The 27,590-nt window shown below is 41.8% G+C and overlaps 2 protein-coding genes and 1 pseudogene across 2 annotated transcripts; 2 read left to right on the top strand and 1 right to left on the bottom strand.

Annotated features, from left to right (window-relative positions):
- Positions 1-162: 162 nt before the first annotated feature.
- On the bottom strand, positions 163-12,436 carry LOC145401706 (ataxin-3-like; the record flags this gene model as incomplete). Its single annotated transcript, XM_080273887.1, has 8 exons — positions 12,413-12,436; positions 6,486-6,650; positions 5,007-5,143; positions 4,172-4,326; positions 3,227-3,333; positions 1,265-1,285; positions 563-788; positions 163-242 (listed from the first exon to the last, which is right to left on the bottom strand). Coding segments are annotated over exons 1-8 (915 nt in total), but the record flags the coding sequence as incomplete, so codon positions are not given.
- Positions 12,437-15,738: 3,302 nt separating this feature from the next.
- On the top strand, positions 15,739-15,858 carry LOC145401866 (5S ribosomal RNA; annotated as a pseudogene).
- Positions 15,859-16,135: 277 nt separating this feature from the next.
- Positions 16,136-26,700, top strand: LOC145401705 (uncharacterized). Its single transcript, XM_080273886.1, has 6 exons — positions 16,136-16,285; positions 19,164-19,370; positions 20,716-20,916; positions 21,522-21,661; positions 24,603-24,843; positions 25,231-26,700. The coding sequence occupies exons 1-6, from the start codon at positions 16,136-16,138 to the stop codon at positions 26,698-26,700; spliced, it is 2,409 nt and encodes an 802-aa protein (XP_080130012.1).
- Positions 26,701-27,590: the final 890 nt, after the last annotated feature.

Raw genomic sequence — 27,590 nt, 5'->3', positions numbered from 1 at the left:
TAAAGGACATCATAGTAAACAATACAGATTAAAAAATAAAAAATAAAAAAATAAGGTACCTTGAGCTTCTTGTGCAAGGCTGAGCTTAATGGCAGCCTCAAGGTTCTCCTCCTCTGTAGGTGACGTGGGGGGTTGGTTACACCCTGACCCCACCCAGGCCCCACGCTGCTCTGCCCCACGCTGCTCTGCCCCACTTTGCCCCGCCAGCAGGCTCAGACGCAATGCACGCTCCAAATCAGAGTCTGGGGATAAGCAGTATACTGAGCCTTTGTTTTATGCTATCATTTTTTTTTATTATTATTATTATAAGCAATCATTTTGGACACTGTTTTTGTCATTATAGGCAATCTTTCTTTTTTTCAGTCTTTTTGCATCATACAAAATATTTTTTTGACACTCCCTTTATCATTGTAAGCATTTTTCTTTTTTTACATTCTTTTTTGTCATTAAAAGCATTTTTTTTCATTCTTTTTGTCATTAACTCAATATTAATTAACTGAAAACTGTCTATCATGCATTGAAAACATGGTCCTTGGAATGATGACTGAATTGCTGTACTAACCTTCAGTGGCTGGAGAAGGAGATTTATTCTGTAGTGACATTTGTATTGCCGTTTGCAGGTCGTCATAATCCTCTCCCTCTGCATTAACTGAGGCCTGCAGAGACTTACGTATTGCAGTCTGCAGGTCACCGAAGTCCCCTCCCTCTGCCCCTCTTGCTCCTCCCGATGCCCCAGCACGGGCCAGGCTAGCAGACAGGGCGGCTTTGAGTTCCTGGTCCTCTCTATTCTCTTCAGCCATCTGTTGGACACCAGCGGAATTGTTATGGGTTTGTTTACACCTATTTTTTCACAGGGATGTGACTGTCACTGGATGGATTCTAGCTGATGGATAATATACAGTAGATACTGCAAGTGTGGATATTTATGTCCATAAGGTGGAGTCAGTATTCAAATGCCTGTGGGGTCTAGGGGTCTGGATTCCATGGGACTGAACAGTGAGTAAATAAGTGCGGTCCAATTACTGTAACTGGAAAGATTCTCTCTCTCTCTCCCACCTACCTCGCCCCATCTGGAAGTGAGAAAAGAGATCTGGACGGTAAATAATGATGATGATGATCATGATCATGATGATGCTGATGATGATGCTGATGAGGATAACTGTTCACCTGACTTGAATGATACATTGTCATTTCAGGAAATTCAATAAGTTTGTATTGTGAGATAAAAATCAGTCTCCTTGGTTAGTCAATTCAACCCTCCAACCTGACTACACTCGACCATCAACTGAGCTAAAACTGGTTAGGCATCCTTGTTAGATTAGAACAAATGCATTACAGACTGTTTAGTTTGAGGAGGTCTTTTACATAGGAAGCTCTCATTATGTAACTTTTTCTTCTAGTATTTCTTGTTGTTAAAACCACAGCAAATTATCATCATCAACATCCAGACCTCCTTTCCCACCCTAGGGAAGGGTGAGCAGTAGCAATGTCCAGACAGCCCAAGTTTGCCCAGTTCAATGGGCCGAGCTTCCATTCACTCATCTTTCAAGTCCTCAAAATCCTGGCTCCATCAGATATGCCAAAAATATTTCATCACGTTCTGGAACTTCACATACACCTATCTGATAGAGTCAATACAAACGCTGTCACATTAAAGAGGGGTGCCGAATCCCTGGCCGTGCACTGCTCCACACAGTATTCATCCGTCCAGCTCGGCCTCCTGTCAGTCCCTTAGCCTCACCAACTTCCATACCTCTTCCTCACACACTAATCCTCAATATCCATCTACCTTCTCCTTGGCCTACCTTGCCTCCTCCCTCCTTCAAATTTGCTCAGATATACCTTTTTCACCACTCTATTATCATCCATTCTCTCCACATGACCAAACCATCTCAGTACACTCTCTTCGCTTCAGGTGTCCACAGACTTCTGCACTCCACATCTTTCACGAATCACATTATTCCGTATCCTATCCACTCTCTGTATTCCACATACATTCCTTGGCAGTCCCATCTCCACTGCTCTTACTCTTGACTTTTCATTTTCATGCCACACCATAGTCTCACATCCATATGTTAATGTTGGCACTAACATTCTTTCACATAAGCCTTCCGCAGCTGCAACATTCAAGCCTGTTTCTCATCAAGGCCTTCATAGCACCAGCTACTTTTCTTCCTTCTGTCACTCTACTTTCAACTTCTTTTGCACATTTTCCACTCCTTTCTATCCCTGTACCCAGGTATTTGAACGCTTTCACCAATTCCAGTCTCTCTCCATTCACTGTAACATCGCATTGGCAGTAACCATCTCTCTCAATAACCATCACTTTACTCTTTTCTACATTTACTCTCAAGGCACGACGCTCACAGACATCTACAAAACTCTGCACTAGTCTACTAAGCTCTTATCTGGTATTTGCAAGTAATACTGCATCATCAGCATCCATCACAGTAAATCACAGAAATAATGCCAATTAATGTGGAAGGGAAGTGGGGTGGGAGAGATGTGGATGAAAAAGGGGGGGGAAGGGAAAGAAGATGGGTTAGGGAGATACAGGAGAAAAAGGGAGGAAAGCAGAAAGGTGAGGGAAATGCAGGAGGAAAAGGGAGGGAAGAAGGGTGAGGGGGATGTAATAGAAAATGAGTGGGAGAGTGAAAGGAAAAGGAACGAGTGAAATGTAGAAGATGGGGGAGAGAAGAGGGGTGAGAGGGATGTACAAGAAGAGGAGAGAGAGACTGAGGGAAGATGGGTGAGGGATATTTGGGAGGAAAAGAGGCTTAGGTGGATATAGAAGAAAAGGGGAGATGAGGAAGGAAGATGGATGAAGAATATGTTGGAGAAATGGGGGTGGTGAAGGGAAGAGGGGTGGGGAAGATGAAAGGAAGGAAAGGGAAGGGAAGATGGATGAGGCTGATGTAGGAGAAAAGGGAAGGGGTAGGGGTGAGGAAGATTAGAAGAAAAGAAGGGGGGAGGGGTGGGAATAAGGGGAAAAGGGGGGTAAGAAGGACGAGGGAAATGCAGGAGAAAGGGAGGGAGAGAGGGGAGGGAAGAGGCATGAGGAAGATGGAAAAAAGAGGAAAGGAATGGGAAAGAGGTGAAGGAAGAAAGGAGATGGGATGGAAAAGAGGGGAAGGAAGAAAGGGGAGGGAATGGGAAAGAGGGGAAGAAAGCAAGGAGAGGAGATGGGAAAGAGGGGAAGGATGAAAAGAGAGGGAGATGGGATTACCTCTGAAAGCAGCCTGGGTTTGGTGGCCTGTGTGATGGGGCGGGTGCGGAGAGTGTCATCTGCTTCTGATGGAGGTAGGTTTCCGTCCACCACAAAGATTGAGTAGCCTGGAAAAATATCAGAACTAAAGAAAGACCGAGTAGCCTGGAAAAATATTGGAACCACAAAACATCAAGTAGTCTGGAAAAATAATGGAACTACAGAAATTAAGTAACCTGGAAAAATACTGGAACTACAAAAACACTGAGTAATCTGAAAATATACTGGAACTACAGAAACATCAAGTAGCTTGCAAAAATATTGGAACTAGGAAAGCATCAAGTAACCTGGAGAAATATTGGAATTCTGCAACTACAGGAAGATTGAAGAGCCTAGAAAAATACTGGAACTACAGACAACCATCATGATAAGTTGGATTTTGGTTATAAATTCTAAAAGGTCAAAAATTTCTTCCATAAAACTGGAAGCATACTGAACTGTGGGAACTGCCTAATTAAAGTAAGTAACCTGGTAAAATAATGGATATATGGATGGTTCTCAATACTGGTGATGGTCCTTAGAGATGAGTTTAAAATTCAAAATAGCAACACTTTTCCCACATAAATGGTACTGTAAATGTGAAGAAACTGACACATTAGCACAAGTAACCTGACAGTCTACTGGAACTACATACAGTTATTATTAGTCACAGATCAGTTTAGTCCAAAACAGCACAATTTCTTCCACAGCTACACTTGGTACTGTAAGCTGCAGGAAAATTGACAAACAGGCTTTATAGGCAACAGAGTAACTATAATATGAATGTTACCTGTAACTACTTTGTGTATGGAAAAGTGCAAAAGTAACTATGTGTGGGAAGTGGTGATTATGATGATGATGAAACTGGTGATGACAATGATGATGATAACAACAAACACTAAAATGATCCCTCACATCCCCCCTTACCCTCATGCTGGAGCTGTGTGAGGAAGAGTGAGAGGTAGGTGTTTGAGATAAGCTCAGGGCAGGAAAGGAGACTGTTAAGATTGAACCACTGATTTCCCAACTTCCGCACTGTCAACCAGTGGTCCTTGAAGTTACAGATGTATGCCCGCTGACTCCTAAGGGGGGTAGAAGGAAAGGATAATTACTCTTTCTTCTATTTATCTATCTATAATGCATACAGATGCCTTAATCCCAGAAAGAATGTCCACAAACAAACTACCTCCATGTCGCCCTGACCTCCATCATCAGGGTGCTCTCCCTTCAACTCACATAACCTTCATTCACATAACCCTTCACTCTATCCCTCCACCTCATTCTTGGTTTGCCCTTCTCCCCCATTAACTCATTTTTTCTACTTTGTCTTCATTAAGCCTTTCATTTATCCATATTTCCTCCAAATCACTTCACAGACACATCATTACACCTACTTTGCAATATGATACATGCAGAGTAAAGAGATTCCCATAAACTTACTATGCATTACACCTATACTCAAAAGCAACAAATTCCAACATAGTTACACTACTCCACACTTATATGGCAATGATTATGAGGTAATAAAAACATACACAACATTACACTCTATCTATAAGGCAAAGATTCAAACAAACATAAAATATACTACACTATCACACTTATAAAAGACAAAAGTTGCAGACTAACACACTGTAATGTAGGGTTGTGGTGTGCATCTGTGCCAAGAGGTTAGGTTTTGGCAAAGCATACCAAGAAATAATAAAAATATAAATATCTAAAAGGAATACGGCAAAGATACAAAACCCTGCTAAACACTGACGTGGGGTTGTGGCGTGCTTCTTGGGCAAGGGGGCAAGTTGAGGCATAGGGTACGAGGGTGAGGTCCCACACACGAAGTGCTGATGTCAACACCTGAACGCTGAACATACCACTGTCGTCCATGTTCACTGATGGTTGCTGGATGGGGAGATTATTCAGGCATTAGTCATCATCATCTATCATAATCAACTATCACACTGTCATCATCAGCAATGGCAGCTGCATTATACTGTAATCATCACCATCATTACCATCACGACCCTTTTTCTCACATAAACCCTGCAGCCTTCACGGAGGGCATGGCAGCTCAGTGGTAATGTGCCTGACTCGAGACTGAAGAGTCGTGAGATTGCGCGGTGCCCGGGTAAGCTGCCCTGCCGGGAGAGGTAGTGTTCTCCTGTCACCAAGCTGGCTGTAGCAGCCGTGGCTCAGTGGGTTAGAGAGCTCTGACCAAAGCGTTGGAGGTTTGAGTCCACTCAAAGGTCATTGGTAGACATCAGGAAGGGCATCTGATCATAAAGTGCTACACACTTCAAAACCAAAAGTCCTCTACTCAAGGACAATGCCTTAGCCTTTACCAAGAAAGGGGACACAGCATGTTAAAAAAAAATAAATAAATAAAGCAATCTTTGGCAACCACTTCAATTTGACAAGCCATTCCAAAGTTCAATATGACTGTCTGGAGGTAGTAAAAACACACTATAAACTGTTATCACAATGAAAAACAACTCCTTCAGCGCCAAGACACCTTTTCAACTTCCGGTAAATATTACTCCTGTTACCATCAGACACATTTATCTAGCTCAGAAGAAATCCCAAACAGTTAAAAGGTTAGCAATAATCAACTCTGACCCTCTAGTGCAATAACATCTTATTTTCTTCTTGCTATGGCTAGATGATTTTATTCAGCTTAAAATATTCCACACTATGGGGGGGATAGTGACAGTATCCATTGAAAACTTCTGTGTAATACCATTTTCATTCCTCCTACCAACATATGGCTACTTAGAGTGTTGAGACACCCCCCATAATGGAAGGGTTCAAAACAATCTAAATGAACTCCTTCCCCCTCCCTCCTTATCCCCCAAGAGAGGGATGAGCACACTGACATAAACCTGGGGATGCAACTACTACTACTCTGCTGCAATTTTTTTCTTCCAGCAATGTAGACCCCTGAAAGTGATGGGATTAAAAACAACTGAGATAACACCTTTAGTGTGATGGAGTCTTTTCTCATTCCTTAAACCATCAGATGAGTTTATTCTGCTAATGGGGACCCATCACTACAAAAGAGTTAAAAGCAATTTCCATTAACTCCTAGAGTGTGATGTCATGTTTTGTTCTATTTTTGCCACTTCCAGATTACTTTCTTCAGATTAGTCAAGAACTCTTCATTAAACCCTTGAACACAGTGACATTTTTTTATCCTTGCTACAGCCACATAAGTTTATTCAGTTTGGTGGTGATTTGTGTTCTTTACCTCCATAAAGCGACGAAACTCTTCAGTGTGTACACCCTGCTCTGCCATGTGCCGCTGCTCTGCCTGGTCCATCTGTTGTGCTATATCTGCCAGGTCCACTGCACTGAAGTACTGTCCCTGTAGCAGGTTATTGAGGCAGTGCTGTCCACATAACAGCCCATCTTGCTGACAGGGATAACACAGATATTAAATGTGGTTAAAAAAAAAACAACAACAGTAATTTCTTATTATAAGTTTCCTTTATTTAACATTCTTGTTTGTTATGAAGTCCACAGTACGATGTAAAGGTTTAAGACACCCAGAAGGACTCCTAGCCCTACCTATACAGCTGATCTGATAGGTCTCCTTAACTTATAGTAACAGTTGCATAGAAACTGCTGCAGTATTACAGAACACAAACCCAGTTTCTAACAAGAATTATATTTGCAGGAAGACAGTTCACTTCTTTAAAAACTAAGATTAAATCTTTCACCGTGAAGGCATCTTTTATTTTGTTCTTGCTACCTCAAAACAATTTAATTTTGAGGAAGACAGATGCTTATAGTGAAGAGGTTTGAACAATCTTCAAAAACACTTTCACTAAACACTGTCTAAGCTGAATAGAGTAAAATGCTTGGGTGACATGAGCAAATATTTAAAAAGGTGATGAAATCTGGGACTGGTGGTGGTACTATCAAAGCAGAGGGAGCATGGCCATGCACAGTTTGACACAAGAGTGTGGGAAATAACTCCATCTTGTACAGTGTTTGTGACAAGTGGGTGCATATAAGACATGGTGGTATTAGAAGTGGGTTGTGATATGTGCATTTTGTGTGTGTGGTGTGTAAGGGACTGCTTGCAGAAGGAGATGGACAGGAAGGACTGACTTTGCTGGAGTGTCTCTTGAGTGTGTGCAAAGGAGTTTTGTTATCTGGGGGACCTGATATGTGCTAGAGGTGGAGCTGGAGCTAGCTCAGTGGTAAGGGTGAGGAATGGAGGGAAAAAGTTCATAGAATTGTCTCCTGATAATGACAGGAGTCTCCCCCCATGCTAATGGGTCCTTGAATTCAGCATGTGTTAGGAGTGTAATGCTGTATGGTATGGTAATGAGGCCTGAGCAGAAAAGGAGAGGATATCTGTTGGCTCAAACATGCAGAGATGATAATGATCAGATGGCTGTGGGGGTTAGTACTGCAACTGATGAGCTGAGGGAACAGATGGGACTTGAATGTATAAATGTTGTTATTAGAAGGGAGACTGGTGGTTTGGGCATGTGGAGAGGGGGGAGGATGACAATAGGGTGCCAAGGGTGAGAGGTATGAACATTGAGGATAATGCTGTGAGAGACAGACCAAATAAAACATGACAAGGTCACTGAGTGTGACCTCCAGGATAATGGACTGAATAAAGAGGCTGCTAATGATCAAGTGGGATGGATAGCTGCCATTAGGTGACCAAGGATGACGCATGCAGCATGTCGTGAGCCTTTGGTGCCTTTATAAACAAAAAATGAACATAGTACCATTTATAAGTTTAACCCTTTCAATACACATGGCTAAGTTTCAAATATTACATCCATTTTCCTCTCGTGACATGATTTGTTACAGCAGCAGGACAAACAAGGCTATGCCCAGTCAGTCAGACACACACACACACACACACACACACACAAAAGCAAGGCTGCAAAAACCACAATTATGCCATTCTATCTCTCTCACTCTTTGGTACAGTTAGGGAATTAGGTATCTTTCTAATTTTTAGTTAATATAGTACAGAAAAGGTGCATACTTCAAGGTGCAAATCAGTCTAGATTTAGCTTCTTTTCCTTTGGTTTGAAATAATCTTTGGAAAAAATTGGGGAAAAATTTGGTTCTTTTAATCTACCAGGTAATTACCTGTATATTACTACTCCCAAATCTACTTACCAGAATGTCTTTACATGGGTTGGAACTATTCATCTACATCCAAAGAATATATCTATACAGGTATTTATACCTCGTTGTTTGTTTGTTCGTTTGTCCTTCAATTACGCCCAAATCAAGGGCCAGAGAGCCCCAGACCCAATTATATTCTGAATCAGGGTGACCCAGGAATGGTTTTTGAGGGGTCAAAATTCAGATCTGGGTCATTTGAGGTCACCAGCAGAGTGTTTGCCTCTTTGGCCCAGGCAATGTTGGGTATCCCTGCAGCCAAATTTTTGGCACTGAGACTCACTTGACCTCCAGTTCAGACATAGGCTATGTGAGGCTGACCTCTGAGGTCATTTGAGGTCACTGGTAGTACATACTTAAATGACGACCCAGCAGCCCAATTTTTGGCATGGAGACTCACATGACCTCCAGTTCAGACATGGGCTATGTGAGGTTGGCCTCCAGGGTCATTGGAGGTCACTGGTAATACACACTCAAACGACTGGATCCAGCAGCCCAATTTTTAGCATGGAGACTCACATGACCTTCAGTTTTGACACAGGCTATGTGAAGTTGACCTCAAAGGACATTTGAGGTCACCGGTAATGGTAAACAAGTGCACACAAATACTGTGCGCTAGTCTGTGAAAACTGAAATAGAAAGTTCCTGGACCTCTTATAATCCCTCTTTAAAAGCATTAAGAGGTACATGGTCCTTCTGGAGTAGAAAGAATGAACCAGAACAATTAGGATTAGAGTGTTTGTCTTTTTGACCCAGGCAATGCTGGGTACCCCAGCTAGTACCACATATAACTCTAATGTGAAGGTGACCGTCATCCAATCACTTGATGTAGTGCTGCCTATTTCTTCCTTCCCCTTTCTCATTCTATCTCAGTGTCTGACCTCTCTTCCTGGTTTTTCCTTTTCATTCCTGTTACTTTTTATTACTGTTCTTTCCACTTCTGGTGGCTCTACGCTGAGTGAAAAGCCTAATGGTTTCCTATGACCCAGGAAACCATAACTGTATATGTTGAGTGGTAACCATACAACCAAATTATGAGGTGAAATGAAGCTTAGTATGGTGACCCTGTTAACTGCGTGGAGAGATGTAAATGCAGTGTCCATCCAGGAACTAATCCTCCCCACTATTCCCCGTGATTCAGTATGGTGAGGTGCTGCCAACCATAAGGGAACATTGGTTCACTGTGTGGGATGGCTGGGCAGAGGCGGTTGCTTACCTCAGGTAGATGGGTCTGCCTGGCCAGACAGACGGAGGCTGATCAGCAACAACTACAATAGCTCTAAGACGAACATGTACCGGGTATGTGCCACATACAGAAGTATGGAAAGGAAACTTTTTAAGGATATTACTTCAGTAGGGTACATGAAATGACTATGAAAGAGAAAAATTCAGAGTTGATTACTTATCAAAATCTATAGTAAAAAACCAATGTGATTCAAAAATTCTGAATGAAATTAAAATAATAATATCTGCTACTGTTATAGGACTGGAGGAACTATAATTTAATACTGCATCAGTTATAAGGACAAAATAAAATGGTATAAGTATTAGGCTAATTGTACAGTTTTCCATAATGAATGAACTCAACCATGCAAATTATGACATCTATCTTACTGAATTACTATAACATACACTACATTCCATTCAAACATTTGTGGTGAATGCCCAAGTCATTCAGCTGTAATTCAATTACAGTATCCAAGATCTTACCAGCCTATTCTTGGAACTGTCTTACTGAATAACTTAAAGAAAAATAGGTAATCTTTTAAAGAGACTTTTTTTTTTTTTTTACGTGTCCGACTGGGGAAAGGCTTCAGGGCCTATTTCTCGGGGGCAGTGACCTATCCCAAGGCCCAGTAGTCCTCCTACACCTCCACATGTCACCACTTCGGCACTAACACCCACCATCCATATTGAATACATGCTAGGGCTGTCTCATACAGGATTGGTGTATTGGTATTACAGGGGGTATTTTTACGACATGTCGGCGGGTCATCTGGTAGATCAGGAAAGTCTGCTTTTAGGAAATAAAAATCCTTTAACTGTTCCCTGCCCCAGCCAGGATTCGATCCTGGGTCCTTTAGGACCACAGGCCGCCTCTCTACCGATTTGGCCACCGGTACAGTATTTTGCAGCTTTCTTCAGTCTTTTCCCTTACAAAGTCCTTCATGTTATTATTTTTTTCTTTTAAAGAGACATGAGACACATTACAGTAAGGTACAGTATTTTGCAGCTTTCTTCAGTTTCTCCCTTACAAAGTCCTTCATGTTATTATTCTATCTAAATGCATTTTCAAGTTTCAATGTTTCTTATAACTTCCTTTATAAGCAGTGAACAGCATTTAACAAGAGGTCTTGATTACAGTCACAGCACCACCAAAGACAGATGCCACTGCGTGTGTTAAAGACAAAAAAACACCAAGTTAGAATGCCATTTCAGCACTAATCTACCTTCATCAATACTGACTTATTCAAACCTAGCCCAAATTATCCTGACTTAGCCTAACCTCATTTACTCTAGCCTACCCATACCTAACCTAATTTACCCTAATCTAACCTAAATTAGTAATCCTTAAGAGAATAGGACCACCTCCTAAAAAAAAAAAAAAAAAAAAAAAAGCTTTAAACTGATTCATTGACTTTGCAAAGGTATGCAGAAGTGCATTTTCAAGTACCAGTATGAAGAAGATCCATCAATAAACAAGGAAAATACCAATATGATTAAATAAAGGAAAGGTTAGGTTGGGATAAGCTTGGTTAGGTTAGCATAAAATTGGTTTGGTTAGCATAAAACAGGTTAGGTTAGGTTACAATAAATAAGACTGGGTTGTTACAAAAATTCTGGTTAGGTCTGAATAAAGAGGCACTGATTAGGGTAATTTCGTTCAAAGATGGTGTTCTAAGACCGTCTGTCTTCACACACCACAAGATGACATCCGTTTGTAAACAAACACTATATTTTAAAATGCTTTTCACCACTTTTAAAAGAATGTTTTTAAAAACTGAAACTTGACAACGTGATCAAAAATACTTGAAGAATCCCATGAAGGGCTAAGGTAACTTAGCTATGGAAAAAACAAGAGGAAAATTGCAAAATAAGGTGGTCCTATATTTCCTAATGGAATATCCATAAATTTTTGTAACAAATGAGCCAAATTTATCCAACCCTAACCTTATTTAATCTAATTTTCCTAATCTCATCTAAGCCCTTGGCCACCCCGTTTGGGATACATGGTGTCTGGCAATGAATGAATGAATGAATCATCTAACCAAACTCATCCTAACCTAACCTAACCTGCTCATTTTGGCACTGAAGAAAAAATGTGACACCATCATAATGCCTAGTCCCTTTATGTTATACAGCCAACAGTAATGGTATTTTCCTTGTGTACTGACAGATCCTCTTCTTCTTAGTTGAAAAAGCACTTCTGTACTCCAAGATAAAGTCTCTGAATCATTCCAAAGTTAGATAATTTTTTTCTATAGGTATTCAAGAGATAGTCTCTAAATCTTCTTGAAGCATACCCCCAAAAATTACAAAATTTACAGGCTTCAAAATACAGTCTATACAGCAAAGTTTGATATCTATTGGCCCTAAAACTAATTTGAGATTATACTGGATGATACAAATTCAGTCATTTTACAGATATTCTCATTGCTGTTACTTGACTGGTATTGCCAAAAATATCTTCAGGCTCATCTCTAAATTCTGATGTGCAATATACATTGCCCAGTCACAAAATTAATTCCTAACTCAAATTCCACATAGTGTATGGTCAATTATACAAATACCTGCTTATGGCTTATTGTAAACCACGGTATTTGTCCTACAGTATTGCGTCATAGTCCTAATATCGAAAGATCTAGTATAGTAGCTGTCCATATTATGCACACCTCTCCTTTACACAGAAACACAATATCACCCCTTCCATTTTCATCAGCAGACATTATATACCTTTACAGTTTTGTGTGAGAACTGTACTTCAACAGAAAAAGCCACAATAATTCAGTATTCTACCTTTTCGTGGTATACAAGCTCCATTTGCAGCAGAATAAGACGGGTCAGATCAGGTCGTTTCCTTATCGATACTTTTTCAGTCTGTCAGCGTGTTGTCGTTGAGCTTTTTTCCTTATTGATACATAACTGACATTAGCAGCCCTAGTCTTCGCTAATAAGTCATGGAAAGCTATCTTAATATCAGGATTTTTATAATAGTACAAAAACACTGGGTATTATCACTTTTTTCTTGTCATTCATTTATTAGGAATGGGAGTGTATAATTTTCTTGTGTCCCAAAATGTTTATGATTACAACGTCGGGATTAAGCAAGGTGCATGTTGGATGTTCTGCACTATTAACATTTCGGCTAAATTAAGCCAATGCACAAATCAAGCAAAATTATCTTAGGGCAACATTGCTTTCTCTTACATGAAATATAAAATTCAGCGGTAGGGATCTAACACTTATGTTAAAAACAATGACATCATACTAACTTATTACTAAATTAGCCGATATCATCTACGCCGAATACAATAGACGGTTCGGCCAATCACATGCGGTCTTCTGGCAGACATTTTTAAATCGCACTTTAAAATACGTAACGAGGAGGAGAGGTGAAGAGGCTTGAGGAAGACATTTAAAGATGTTCTAATGAGAAACAGAGAAAGGTAATTAGCATACGTATCGTTTTGTTTTATTTAGTGTCTTATTCTTTGTTCAGTGATACTAAAACTGTCTGCTTTGTTGGCATATACCTAGAATCGTTTTCGACTATTTACTTTTGTACGAGATGTTAAAATTGGATTTTCTAGGTCATTGGACTGGAGTACCATAATTCAGTTTTGTTAACTTAAGAGTACTGTGTGCCGTTACTGACAAAACTGTGGTTATTTCATGCAGTAGTACAGCAGCCTCTGGGAGAGAATCTGCACATTCCCTGAGCCCAGTTCCTGAAGTTCACATTGAATGGGGAGGTCAAGAACAGCGCTCTCTGAACTCTTGGGGATCCAACTCAACTCAGATTTTGAAGAAGAGAAGTTCCAGGTATTTTTAGTCTCACCTGTGCCATAGGAGGTGGAGGAGTGTTTGTAGTAGCTTGACTGGGTATGTTAGATTAGATTAGAGCTCCTGTTTTGCAAGTTAGTAACTTTCTTATTTTTAGCATGTCTGTAGCAGTTGCTTACCCTCTACTTTGAATAAAATCATGGATTCTGTTTCTTCAGGCACACAGTTTTTTATGATAAAATTTTGCATTCAGGTTGCACCAATTCCATCTGACATCTTGCATTTGCATGATCGTATGGAATATAATTTTAGTGTCATATGCAACACATTCAATTGTCTGTTGATTTTAGACTACAAAAAGTGAATAAAACAAGCCAGATATAGCTGTAGCCTACCTGTTGTGAAGTATTTAAGGAAACCATCAGGATGCCCTTGACAGCTTGTTGACTGATGATCTTACTTGATGCATCAGTACATCAGACAAACTCAGATGTATGCAGTTGAAAACCATAAATAACCCAGTCAGAGAAATATAGGGAATGTAATAATCTACCGAAATTTAACAACATTCGTAACCTGAGCTGACCCCAACCTAACCTAAGCTGAACTAAGCTAATCTAACTAAACCAACCTCTAATCTAGCTAACCAGTTTAATTTAATATAAGCTCTCCTAACCTAGGCATGCAAATCAGTCAAGTACTTACTTCAAAACTGTGTCAAAAGTAAAATGTGCATTTATAGATTTAAGTAGCAAGCATAGCTCTAAGAGGTAGCCTCAATAGAGTGAATATGCATGTGTTACTTGGGGTTAAATTCTCTTAAGGATTTATCACAGTAAGATCATGCTACCTCACTTGCAAAAATGGGAGAAATGGAATTCCCCCGAGCTAAGCCCTGTATTGAACTATATAGCCCCGCTAGGGTTACAGGAGGGAGCTACCCCTCCCGGCACGGCAGCCCGGGCGAGGCTCGAACTTGCAATCCCCCGATCACAAGTCCAGCGCGCTACCACTGTGCTACCGCGCCCCCCCCTCACTTGCAAAATCTGCTGCAAAGAAATTAGGTGTGCTAAGTCGACCTCACACCTTCCTTACCCAAGCACAGCTGTTGACATTTTACAGGAATTTCGTTCACCTCAGTGCAGAGTACAACTCTCATGCGTGGGGGACTCCCCACATACAGGTCTTCTCAGCAAGGTGGAGTCAAAGGCTTTTAGCCTCATTAACTCACTTCCCCCCAAAGACGTCCTTTAACTTCTGTCTCTTTGCTGCACTGCTGCATCTTTATCTCTTTCCTATCACAAATTCAATGGTCACTGCTCTTCTGAACTCTCTGCTTGCATCCCCCCCTCCATTAGGGCAGGTGCCTAGCACCTGCCTAGCAACAAACTCTCATCCCTTTTCTGTCCAGCTCTCTAATGCTAGAGTTAACCGTTACTCCCAGTCCTTCATGGTTGCAACAGGTCAGCTCTGGGACTGTCTTCCACTGTCTATATTTCCTACTGCCAATGATCTTCAGTCTTTCAAATGCAGTGTGTCGAGGCATCTCGAAATGAAATGATCCTGAATTTCACTTCCTGTTATTTATTTATTTGGAGAGAATAATCTTGTGGGCTCCTGGCCAGTAGTTCCTTCTTCCATGCATTAAATAAAAAAAAAAGTACACCTTTAATTTCAATGATAATGGTTATTATTGTATTTTTGCTACCAGTGGCTGACTTTATATAACATAGGAGAAGCTACTGTGAAGGGAGTATTTACAAGAACATAGTAACATAATGTACGGTAATAGAATAGCTGCAGTAGGTCATTTGATTGACACTAGGTCTCTCCTGTTGCAGGGTATGACTGGCTTATGGTCTGCATTCTCATCATTTTGGAAGGCTTTCTAGCATCTCTTCCTTACCAGTTTTGTTCTTCATATGGCATATTAATATTCTTGTTTAGGATACTTACACCATACAAACTAGGTCAGTATTAAAAAGCCATACATAATTACGCATGAGAGAATATGAATGTTAGAAGCAAGATAAATCACTTAGGACAAGATGCTAGAAAGTCTCTTCACCCCACAGGAGCACAGACCGCTGAAAATAAGTCAAGAATAACCAAGACTATGCTTCATTAGATACTGTATTGTGTAATCAGTGATAACAAAGAAGGAAACTTCACTAACAGTGCTTACCAGTTATATGTAGCTTAACTAATTTCAGTTTGACAACATTATAAATTTTATCCTTGGTACTGCTGCAAGAGTTTTCTCAGTTTAAGGGAGGAATTTTGAATATGTGAGATCAAATACTGTACTTTATTAACTTGTGAGAAATATTCCATAAGCTGAAAACTCCCCATACCACGTTGAGTACACCGCTTCCCGTCCGATCAGCGAAGTTAAGCAACGTTGGGTCTGGTTAGTACTTGGATGGGTGACCGCCTGGGAACACCAGATGCTGTTGGCATCCCTACGTGTCAAGTGGGGTTGGTGGAGGATTAGTGCCCCTCCCTGTAAAACAATTAACTCCAAGCCATTGGCCACCCCGTCTGGGATACATGGCGTCTGGCAATGAATGAATGAATGAAAAATGAAAACTCCATTGGCCCCACTAGAAGACTAGTGCTATTGGTAATTGACAGTAGGCAAGATGAGATGGCCAGATGCTAATGTGGAAGGATGTTGCCATTTTGTTTTTGGTACTTCCATATGATTTTAAGCCACTGTTTTTTCCAGAGAGCACCATGGGCCCCAAACTAGAGGACTTCAAGGTGCTGTCAACAATAGGCAGCGGGTCACATGGGACAGTTCGCAAGGTGCAGCGACGGCAGGATGGACAGGTACTGGTGTGGAAGGAGCTCAACTATGGGGCCATGACTGAAGCAGAGAAAAAGGTATGTGTTGCTGTACCTTCTGTGTACTAGAATAACACCAATGTTTATTTTTAGTGGCCTTGGGCTCATCTGGACAATGACCCAGTGGACTGCATGCTGAAGTTCCCCATCTCTTGCAGTCCACCATCCTCCTTTTGGGAGATAAGGAGGGAGTTAAGGCAGTAGAGTCACTTAGTTATACCAGTGCAACCATGTGATGCCGTCCGTCTCCAGTATTGTTTGTTTATGAAGAGCACATATTAGTGGCAGATTCAGAGAAAGGGATCTAGAAGTCCAGACTTTTTTTCTTTTTTTCTTTTTTTCTTTTTTCCCAAACAACTGGAAGAGAAAACATGTTGCCTTCTGTATTTTCTTCATTTTTTTCAGAGTCACTGACATTTGGTATAATCTGAACTAATAAGCAGAACTTTTGAAAGAAAACGGCACCTCTTTTCCAGTTCCTTTTTTTATGAATATGGCCATGCTAACTTCATCATCTGTGAATGTATGAATACAATTGGACCCCCACTTTTCTGAATGCTGGATCTGTCCTTACAAACAGATTATGTATGAACTGGGAGACATTAAAAGTTTGATTGGTTATACCGGTATTGTAAACACATCATTCATTCATTCATTGCCAGACGCCATGTATCCCAGACAGGGTGGCCAAGGGCTTAGAGTTAATTGTTTTACAGGGAGGGGCACTAATCCTCCACCAACCCCACTTGAAACACACTTGAGCAAAAGCTTGTTAAAGATGTGAAAGTAAGTGATAGAATAAGCAGCCTGGGTGTGATGCACTAAAGATAAGTAGGGACAGGAATAAAGATGTACAGCTTTATGTCATAAGACAAAGTGTGTGAATGCTGGTGAATTACTAATGCTAAGGATGGAGGTTGGGTGCATGAAAGATGAGGTGTAGTGTGCAATCATAGAAAGATAAAAGTGTACCATATGCAAGGGAGATCATATGGTCCAGCCAAGGGTGATGAGATTGATGTAGGACTGTGGCACTGAAACTGTGCTGAATGGGAGATGTGATCATTGTTTGTTTGGAGGGGGGAGGAGATTGTAGAAGCTAGCTCAGTTGTGAGATGCAGTTGATTGGAAGAAGTTTAGGTAGTTGTTGCCCCAGCTGATAATGAAGAAACTCTTATATATGAAAGGGAAGTTTTATGCTCTTTGTGTGTGGGCATAGTCATATAGTATGATGTTGTATGGTTGTGAAATGTGGTTTTAAAAAAGAGGAAGATGTTTGCAGAATTTAGTGTAATGGGATGAGAATGGTGATTTTTTATTTTATTTTATTTATTTTTTTATGCAAGAAAGAAGGAACCAAAGGCCAGGGGCCTGCAAATTGCTCCCTTCAAGAAAAAGTAAAATCAAGATAACAGAGAGCCAAATTCAAGTTCACTCATTTTGAGAAGCCTGGACACACTGCGTTTGAAAGACTGGAGATCATAGGCAGTAGGAAAAACAGACAGAGGGATACAATTCCAGAGTTGACCTGTTGCATACATGAGGGACTGAGAGTAGTGGTTAACTCCTGCGTTACAGAGTCGGACAGAAAAGGGATGAGAGTTCGTTGCTAGACGGGCGCTACGTGCTCACAGTAGTGGTGGAGGGATTCAAGCAGACAGTTCAGAGGAGCAGTGACCATTGAAATAGTGATAGAAAGAGATAAAGATGCAACAGTGCAGCAAAGAGACAGAGGTTGAAGGGAGCCAGTAAGAGGAGGAGAGTTAATGAGACGAAAAGCCTTTGACTCTATCGTGTTGAGAAGAGCTGTGTGTGGGGAGCCTCCCCACCCATGAGGGTTGTACTCAACACAGGGGCAAGTAAAACCCATGTATAAAGTCAACAACTGTGCAGGAGTAAAAAAGGCATGGAGTCAGCTTATCTCTTGGAAGCAGATTTTACAAGGGAGGTAGTACAGTATGTTCTTTCCAAGATAAATCTCGAGAGAATGAAACCCCAAGTACCGGTGTGTGTGGTGCCACACTGAGGGACAGAACAACATGGGCAGATTTAAGTGGGCATCTGGGCATTGCAACTAAAGGAGTGATGTGTGTGGAACCAGAGATAGATTGAGGTAGTTTGGGCATATGGAGAGAATGTGAGAGCAACTGGGTTAAACTCTGTACGGACCTGAATGTGGAAGTAGCAGCCATTAATGTCAGACCAAGGGGTTGGGGACTTGAATGCCGCTAGAAACCATGCAGCTTTGGCAGCCATCTGCTGGTAGTGGTGGTGGAAGGAGGAAGAAAGAAAGAAACTCAGGCCATTCTTTGTTTGGATTGTCAAATAAAAAAGGCATGGGAGATGATAGTTATACCTTTTGATCTTTGTTGATATAGTACATGTACATGTTGAAGAATCAATAATCCAAAAGCTGATTCTGTATATTGCTCAGTAGGCACCATTCATGTATACATTCCTAGGAAACAGTGTTTACTCTTTGCAGTGTAATACCTTAAATCTTTGTTATTAAATGTTTGTGTAGATTTGCACTTTATTTGCAGGTGTTTGTTCTGTTGATGTCTTTTACCAAGTAACTTATTCAGAGTTAGCGTAAGATATTGAAATAAATGTTATGAATTATCCAAGGTGCTCGTGCATATGCTTGTCAAACATTTTGTAACTGAAGTACCTGAAGAACAGTTGTACAATTATGGATTAAGGGATATTTTGTGTAAAGGATATGTCATATTACTGTACATATATATGATTTTAATCTTCATGTTTGTTGATTGTTCTTGCACTTTTATACTTTATCCTTCTTTGTTCATGACTTCTTCCTCACCCCATCTGAAATGGGAAAAAAGGACAGAGTGAAGATGATGATGATGATGATGTAGAGGTGTGACGAAGATGATAATGCTGTCTGTGTGTGCAGGGTCTGGTACTTGAGGTAAACCTTCTGCGTGAGCTGCGACACCCAAACATCGTCAGGTTCCTTCACCATATTGTGGACCGTCGTGCCACCACCCTTTACATCCTCATGGAGTACTGCCCAGGCGGTGACCTCAAGCGTCTCATATCACGCTGCAGACAGACTTCTACCTTCCTGGAAGAGGGGTTTATATGGAGGGTTCTCAAGCAGGTAGGTGCTATTGTGGACATGTACTCCTTCCCACCTTGATATCTCTAACCTGTAAAAATGGGAGTCACACTAATTCCATGCATGTTTTCAATCTGGGTGCTACAGTGCATTCATATTCTGTCAGTATTCATTCTTTCCTCATCCTTCTGCCTGCAGATGACTTTACACTCCCTCGTCTCCCCTTCTTTCCTTCATTCTTCCCTCTTAATTCTGCTTGTGGGTGACTCTATACTAAGTGACAAGCCAGATGGTTTCCCGTACACCAGGAAACCATTCATTACACTGGGTGGCAATCATATAACCAAATTTTGGCGCCTGATGGTTTAGTGGGTAATTACGGCACTCCAAGCGGATTGAGCCAGTGAAGGTTTATATCCAAGGGATGGTTGGGGTTTATTGCTCACATAATGCCACTCAGGGATGAGTGAGGCTGGTCACTGTCATCTTAAATGTTAGGACCAACTTGCCTAGCCCTGGGCTCCTACACTGTTTATGGGGCAACTTAGGATTGGATGATGGATGGATGGATTAAGTAGTGGTGGCGACCTTCATTCATTCACCTGACATAGTGCTGCCTATTTCATCCTTCACCTTTATCATTCATTTTCTGTGTCTGCCCTCCTCTCATCCTATTTCTACCATCTCTCTTGCCACTCTTCATTACTTTTCTTTCCCATCCAGGTGAATGACAAGCATAATGGTTTCATGTAAGCCAGGAAACTGTATAAAATGCTCGGTGGTAACCATATAACCAACACATATGTGTTCCCTGTGGCAGAGGGTTAATGCCCTTCCCCATAAAAGAACTAGCTCAGACAAATGGCCACCCTTTATGGGATTATACCATCTGGCTATAGGTATGTAGATAGATTAAGTTCTGAGATCTTGTGTGACAGTGCCATAGTTACAAGTTAGTGATAGCAGGGTGGGAAGGAATACCTGGCCACAGTTGTACAGTATAGACAATTACAAACATCCATTCATCTCTCTTACCTCTCTCTCATCACTGCATTCATGCACGGTTGAATGAAATGTAGTGGATAGAGGTGCATATCATCGCCGACAAATGGTACAGTGCAGTGTGGGTGTTGGAGTGATAGGAGATAATTTATAAGGTAGGGGTGACAGCATTGGGAAAGAGAGGGGAGGTGGAAAGACTTTTGTAATTAACAGCATTATCACAAGCAAAAGTTCAGACATTCCCATGATAATGATGATGATGATTTTGATGATAATGATGATTGTCCTATGCTCCTCATGGGACAACGTAGAATTGGATGATGAACGAATGAATGATGTGATTTGATGATACTAAAAATTAGCTATGACTTTTTTTCCTTATCAGATTTGTGAGGCACTGAAGGTATGCCATGACCGGGAAAAGCATGGCGGTCGCCTGGTGTTGCACAGGGACATCAAGCCAGCCAATGTGTTCCTGGATGCCAATGGTACTGTTAAGCTTGGAGACTTTGGCCTGGCTCGCACGCTCAGCTCGGAGACCAGCTTTGCAACCACATTTGTTGGAACACCATATTACATGAGTCCAGTAAGAGACAGAATGAAGTGGTCAGGTTGTTAGAGGAGTGATTGTAGTAGCTACCTTTGTGGGTTGATTTTAAGATAAAGAAATATTTTAGTGCAACGTGGATATGAAGAGAAAAATGGAGTTATTAAAGAGACATTAATTGAAGTGTTGGAATGTATTCTGCAGCTGGAGGAAAAGAAAAAATGGTGATAATGAAGCTGAAAGGGTCCCAGTCATCCTGTAGAGATAAAATAAGATAGTTTTTAAGCCTTTAAGGTTGGGGTACATCCCTCGGTTAAACAGAATTGTCCAGCAGTTGTAGCCAGATTAACATTTTAAAAGTGTCCGATTCCATAACTGATTAACCATCTGAGACCCATGTATGAGGTCCAAGGTATTGATACTTAGAGTGAATGTTTAGATAATGGATAGACAGAAGTGAAGAAATAAGTCAGTAAAAATATGGGCGATGAAAATAATCATGAGAGAAAGAGTAGATCAAGGAATGTTGAGCCTTTATGACCACTTTGAGAAGTAGTATGATTTAATGTGCATAAAGGTCATATAATGCAGTATCAATTAGAGTTGGCAGGGTATATGGTACTATATGTAAGCTGTTCCTTCAGGAGGTGATGCAAGGTCGTGACTACAATGAGATGAGTGACATGTGGTCCCTGGGTTGCCTGGTGTATGAACTGTGTGCCCTCCACCCACCATTCCAGGCCAATACACACAAACAACTAGCTGCCAAGATCAGAGAAGCACGGTGGGTGACTCAGTGCAAATGTGCTAACAGGATTATATTTTTGTTGGCTTAGGCGACTTTCTAGCTTCTCTTCTTTACCAGGTTATTGCTTCATATGGCACATTATTATTCCTTCATATGCTATTTGTGTAGTCTGTGTTGGCATCAATACAGCAGAGATGACACAAAAGAGAATATTGAGGTGTTTGAAAAAAATTAATGGGTAAGACGGCCAAGGGAGCCTCCTAAACTGACGAAAATACAAGCCACAATTTAAGGGTCTCTCCACACCGAAGACTTATTCAGACATATTTTAATGCAAATTTGTTCGATCATGGTTGAGATAAGAATTACAAAAACACCCCCTCTGGATCTTGTTTTGAACTGAGAGGCTTTGTGCATGCATTCATGTGTCTGCCTTGTTCACCTGATGACAACTGTCCACACTGCTCAGTCTCTGACAGCATTTGTCTTCAGTCCCTAACCCTGAAGTAATTTTTAGGACCTCTTCCTAAGACTTATGAGTACCTCTTGTTACTCATATCATTGTATTGTGTATAAAGGCTCTAACATGCCGGCTCTGCATGCATGTGATATCTGGCAGCCTTCATGTTCAGTCTCTTATCTCTAAGGTCACACATTATGACTTCATCCTTTTTTTTTTTTTTTTTTCTCCTCACAACCCTATCCTTGGCATTCACATTTCTCATCTTCTGCACCAAATTGTCATCTTCCATCCTCTCAACATGCCCAAACCATCTCAGTCTACCCCTCCTCATCACAATACCAATACATTCCAATCCCATCCTTCTTCTCAGCTCTTTAATTCCTAGCCCCCCCAGGTATCACATTCAAGGGCACACTGCACATCTGTTTAGTCATTGTCATTTCCATACATTTGAACCTATGAATATCCTCTTCCTTTACTGCCTAGGTTCCATTACCATACAGCAATGCACCCCAAATGCATGCTGCATACAAAGATCCCTTAATACGGAGGGAGAGCCTTCTCATTGCTAGCAGGGCCGGATTAACCCTGCTGTGCCTGGTAGGCAATGCAGATGGTTGGCCTGCAACATATAGATCTCTTTTTTTCTGTTATTTCCAGTGAAATTTTGGCATGACCTATAATGGCCTTTTTTGATGGCCTGATGGGTGATGGCCCTTATTTGGATGGCCAAAGCATATATTTATTTTGCTCTGGAAGTCTAGTAGGTGGGGGCGCTCACCATTCACTCACTCGATGTAGTACTGCTGTCGGGTGTCTTACTTTCCTCTCCTCTAGCCTTCTTTCCTCTCATCCTCTTCTGTCTTTTTCTCCTTCATTCTTTCCTTGTCCTTCTGCTGACAGATGACTTTACACTCTCTCTTCTGTCTTTCTTTCCTTCATTCTTTCCTCTTCCTTCTGCCTGTGGGTGACTCTACACTGAGTGACAAGCCAAGTGGTTTCCTCTACACCAGAAAACCATTTACTGCGCTGGGTGGTAACCATATAACCAAATTTTTGGTGCCTGGTGGTTTAGTGGGTAATTCTTGTGCTCCAGTCAGATTGAGCCGGTGAAGGTTTATATCCAAGGGATGGTTGGGGTTGATTGCTCATGTAATGCCACTCAGGGATGAGTGAGGCTGGTCACTCTCATCTTAAATGTCAGGACCAACTGCCTAGCCCCGGGCTCCTACGCTCCTCATGGGGCAATGTAGGATTGGATGATGGATGAATGGATGAAGTCTGGATGGCCTGTGACAGGCTGTGGCCTGGTAGGCAGTTGCCCATTTTGCCTGTACCTGGTAATCCGGCCCTGATTGTTAGAGGCAATAGCTCCCTGAACTTCCAGACACTCCTTACCCTGGCCACAGAACTAGCTCCAGCCCCATCTTCAGCTCAAAGCATGTTCCACAAATAATGAAACTCCTCCACACACTTAAGAGAACCCAGCAAGATCAATCCTTTCATGCTTGGCAATCTGTACATGCTCTCCCTGACACACCAAACACATGAAATCAGCATTATTTCATAGTCTACCACTGATACCACATCTCGTATGCACCCACTTGTCACAGACACTGCACAAGGTGGAGTTACTTCCCATTCCTTTATGGCAAACTGCACATGGCCACAATCCCTCTGCTTTAACAGTACCATCACCAGCCCTAGATATCACTTTTGTTTTATCATCATTGACTCAGATCTTTGTGTCCCTTTCCTTATGTCTATCTATCTATCTATCTATTGCCAGACGCCTCAATCCCGTTTGGGGTGGCCACAAACAAATCGCCTCCAAGTCGCCCTGTCCCCCGCCATTTCACTGCCCTGCTCCCAACTCACACCCCCCTCTCTCATATACCTCTCCACCCCATCCCTCCATCTCATCCTCGGCCTCCCCCTCCCCCTCCCCCCCTCCACCTCACTCACATACACTTTCTTCGTCAGTCTTTCACCCTCCACCCTCTCCACATGGCCAAACCACCTCAGTGTGTTCCTAAATATTTCCTCTGCCTTTCATTCTCTGCAGTCAGCACCAAGTCCTCAGCATACAGCATCTCCCATAGGAGCCCATTTCTGAAGTCACTTTAGAGAGCTTCAAGCACCATGATAAACTTTCGTACTCCTAGATCTTTCACCCAGTTTTCATCCTTCACTCTCCAACTGTCCAAACCACTTCAGTCTTTACCTACACATTACAGCACCAGTGCATAAGTTCCCAGCCAGTGCCGCTGCTCATTTGCGGTGCTCACATTTGCAGATCTGTCTTTAACATCCACCTGACAATCATTATCTCTGTACACTCAAATTATACTCCTCCTCCTCCTTTACTGTCAGTTTCACTGCCATACAGTATTGCACTCCACATATGTTTTATACAAATTTCTTCAAGAATTAAGGGAAAATTAGATATCCTTCCTGTTATTAGCCTATATTGTAACTACATATACCACACTGACTTTTCCCCCTAACCCACAGATACGACAACATCCCTATCCAGTACAGCTTTGAGCTTAAGAAGATGTTAAGTCTCCTTCTTACTTATGAGGACTTCCTGCGCCCCACCGCCCTCATGGTCCTTCACCACTCGGCTGTTGTGGCCAATACTACCAGGCTGGGATTGGCCGAAGAGGAGGAGGGCAAGGATGCACTTTGTCATTCCCTAGACACTGATGTTTTGCTCAGGAGATCTAGGGAAGCCGAAGGTGATAGGGATAATGTTAGAGAGGGAGACAGGGAGAAGGAAAGAAGTAAGGGAGAAAGTGGGGTAGAGAAGGATTGGGGTGGAGAGAGAAGCTGGGAGGATAGAGGTAAGGAAGGGGTTGAAAGAGAGGAGGTGGGCAGAGAGGAAGGCAGGGAGAAGGAAGAAGGTAGAGGAGGAGTTGAAGGAGAGAAGTATTGGGCTAAGGAGAGAGGCAAGGAGGAGGAAAGGGATAAAATAGAAAGTAAGGGAGAGAAGAACAGAGGTAGAGAAGGATACAGGGAGGAGGAAGATGAGGGAGAAAGTGTAGTTAATGAAATAAGAGTGGATGAGTGTAATGACTTTAGGGAGGAAGGATTTGAGAGAGGTGTTACAGAGGGCCTTGAAAGTTATTTGGATAGGCAGGGAGATGGGGAGAGTGAGGAAGATGAAGAAAGAAGCCCAGAAATTGATAGTGAGGGAGGTGATGAGAGCAAATATGAAATGGATAAGATAAGTAATGAAGAAAAGTACATGTGGGAGGGGGAGGTGTTTACTAATACTGATATTGCCAGAGAAAATTGCTACTCTGTCAAAAGTAAAGAATTTACTCTGGAAAGTAAGACCAAAAATGAAGACCTGACTATCAATGTTTCGCCCATGACAGAAACGTATAGAATTTCAGGGAGAGAGGAAAGCAGAGAAACAAATCTGGAAGGTCAGGAGTGTTACATTCCCAGAGCTGAAACCAAAGCCAAACGAGGAACTGCAAATGAACCTCAAGAGAGTGGAACCAGAGGGCATAAGAGTAACAGTAAAAGGCATATGGATGAGAGTGTGGAGAGAATCTGTAGGGCAGTTCGGGTACGGCAGTTGCGTGAGCGGCTTGAGTGTGCATGTGGTGGGATGTCTAGTAGAGAGTGGCGTGAGAGGCTGCTGTCACTGAGAGAGGCTGAGGTAGCAGTACGAGAGCGGGAAGTGACCATGAAGGAGAGAGAGCGGGAGGTGCGAGAGAGGGAGCACCGTGTGGCAGCCATGGAAAGGGAAGCCAAGCAGCACCTGATCCGAGCACAGATTTACCTGAGACAGTCACGGCCACGCCAGAACGCCGCCACATCCCCCCACCGGCCACCCTCGGACCTGGACACCACAGTTAGTGCAGACCCTGGCGATGAAGAAATCAGAACCACTGCACGACCAGACCCTTTGAAGATAAACAACCCCTTTCTGGAAATGCGAGGGATCCCAGCACCACCTGAGAAGCATGTTTCATTCAGAGATAATCCGGGGAGGTTCAAGAGTAACACACTGGATAACCCCAAGAGCCGATGGAAGAGAGGTAACATATTTAGCTTGGTGGATCGCATGACTGAGGGGAAAAAAGACGGGAATGATAAAGCCGGTGATGAAGTGAAAGACAAGGCCTCTACCAAACCAAGCAGTTCTTCAGCAAGTCAGACAAGTGGTACTGACAATGTGAACGTCCTTAACCCCCAGAGCCAGATGAAACTGATCCCACGAGACATTGCCAACCAGTCAAGACTAAGTAGACGAGCAGGTAGTGTAGAAAATGTGTACTGTAGGCAAGACTCTAGTGAAGACAAAAGGACTCAAGGTGAAGTTAAATGCAAAAATGCACCAGACCTCAAACCTAACATGTGCTCTGAACGAACCAGGCCAAGGAGACGGCAAGGTAGCTTAGAGAATTTACGTCGACGTCGAGACTCAACTGAAGACAAGGAGAATCAGGTACAGGGGCAAAGATCAAAAAATGCCCCTGATATCAAGCCAAGTGCTTGGACTCGACAAGCGGGGCAGAAAAGTGGTAGGCAATTTAAGGGTAAGCAAGGTGGGAAATCAAGTGCAAGGGTTCTACAGTTCTATAATGTTGTGTAAGAGGTTGATGTGTTCAGTTTACAGTAGCAAAGCTATCATTACAAGCAATTATTTTAAATTCATTTTGCCATTAAGTCCACATTAATTACAGAATAATTGTTCACTAAAATTCCAATGCTACTTACGAAGTTGATTTGGCAGTTTCCTCCAGTTTACAGTAAACTATAGATGTATGGAAAAAGTTTTGATATTTTGGAACAACGAGGATGACTGCTGTGCATTTTCTCTCACAGTTTACCCAGTGCTCCTTTTCCAGGGCGGTCTGGAAATTCAGTTGAACATATTAAAAGACATAATTTAGTCAGTTAGTATAGATGCACAGAATTTTAATTATTGTATATCAGAGTTGCAGTCTGGTATAGTTTGTAGTAGCTCAGGTATCATATCTGCTGATAAGAATTATCCAAATGTAGTTTACCAGTGAAGTGAAGCCAAGAAGTTTGAAAGTTTGATGAGTGAGTGCATGTGTTGGCCATTTTACTTAGAACTGACAATGGTTTCTACCTTTATGATTTCTGACTCTTGCTTCTTGATCGTACCTTCCCTTTTGTCAGTGGGAAATAGGGTTTGCATGATAATGATGATGATATTTAGGTTTTAAATAATTTTTGTCCTATTGCACAGTTTTATTCATGTTATGACTTTGTCTTACATGTGGCAGCAGCAGTTTTATCTCCCTTATTTTATAGATTTTTGTTGCCTCCTCAGATTAACAGAAATTTCACAGATTCCCCTGGTCAGGCCTTGTCTCAGGGTTTATCATTACTCATTTGTTCTGTGCTTCATTTCGGGATGACTGCAGTATTGCATGTATATTTTTTAGAGGCAAGCTGATACCATAATATTCTTCTTTCCTCTTTTTGGTTAATTTTCATATAAAGCCATTGGAG

Source organism: Coenobita brevimanus, chromosome 56, assembly GCF_032717465.1.
Source record: "Coenobita brevimanus isolate Jiangsu-jjx chromosome 56, ASM3271746v2, whole genome shotgun sequence".
Lineage (NCBI taxonomy): Eukaryota > Metazoa > Arthropoda > Malacostraca > Decapoda > Coenobitidae > Coenobita > Coenobita brevimanus.
The sequence above is the reverse complement of the archived record's forward strand: the minus strand, read 5'-3'. Positions and strand labels throughout refer to the sequence as shown.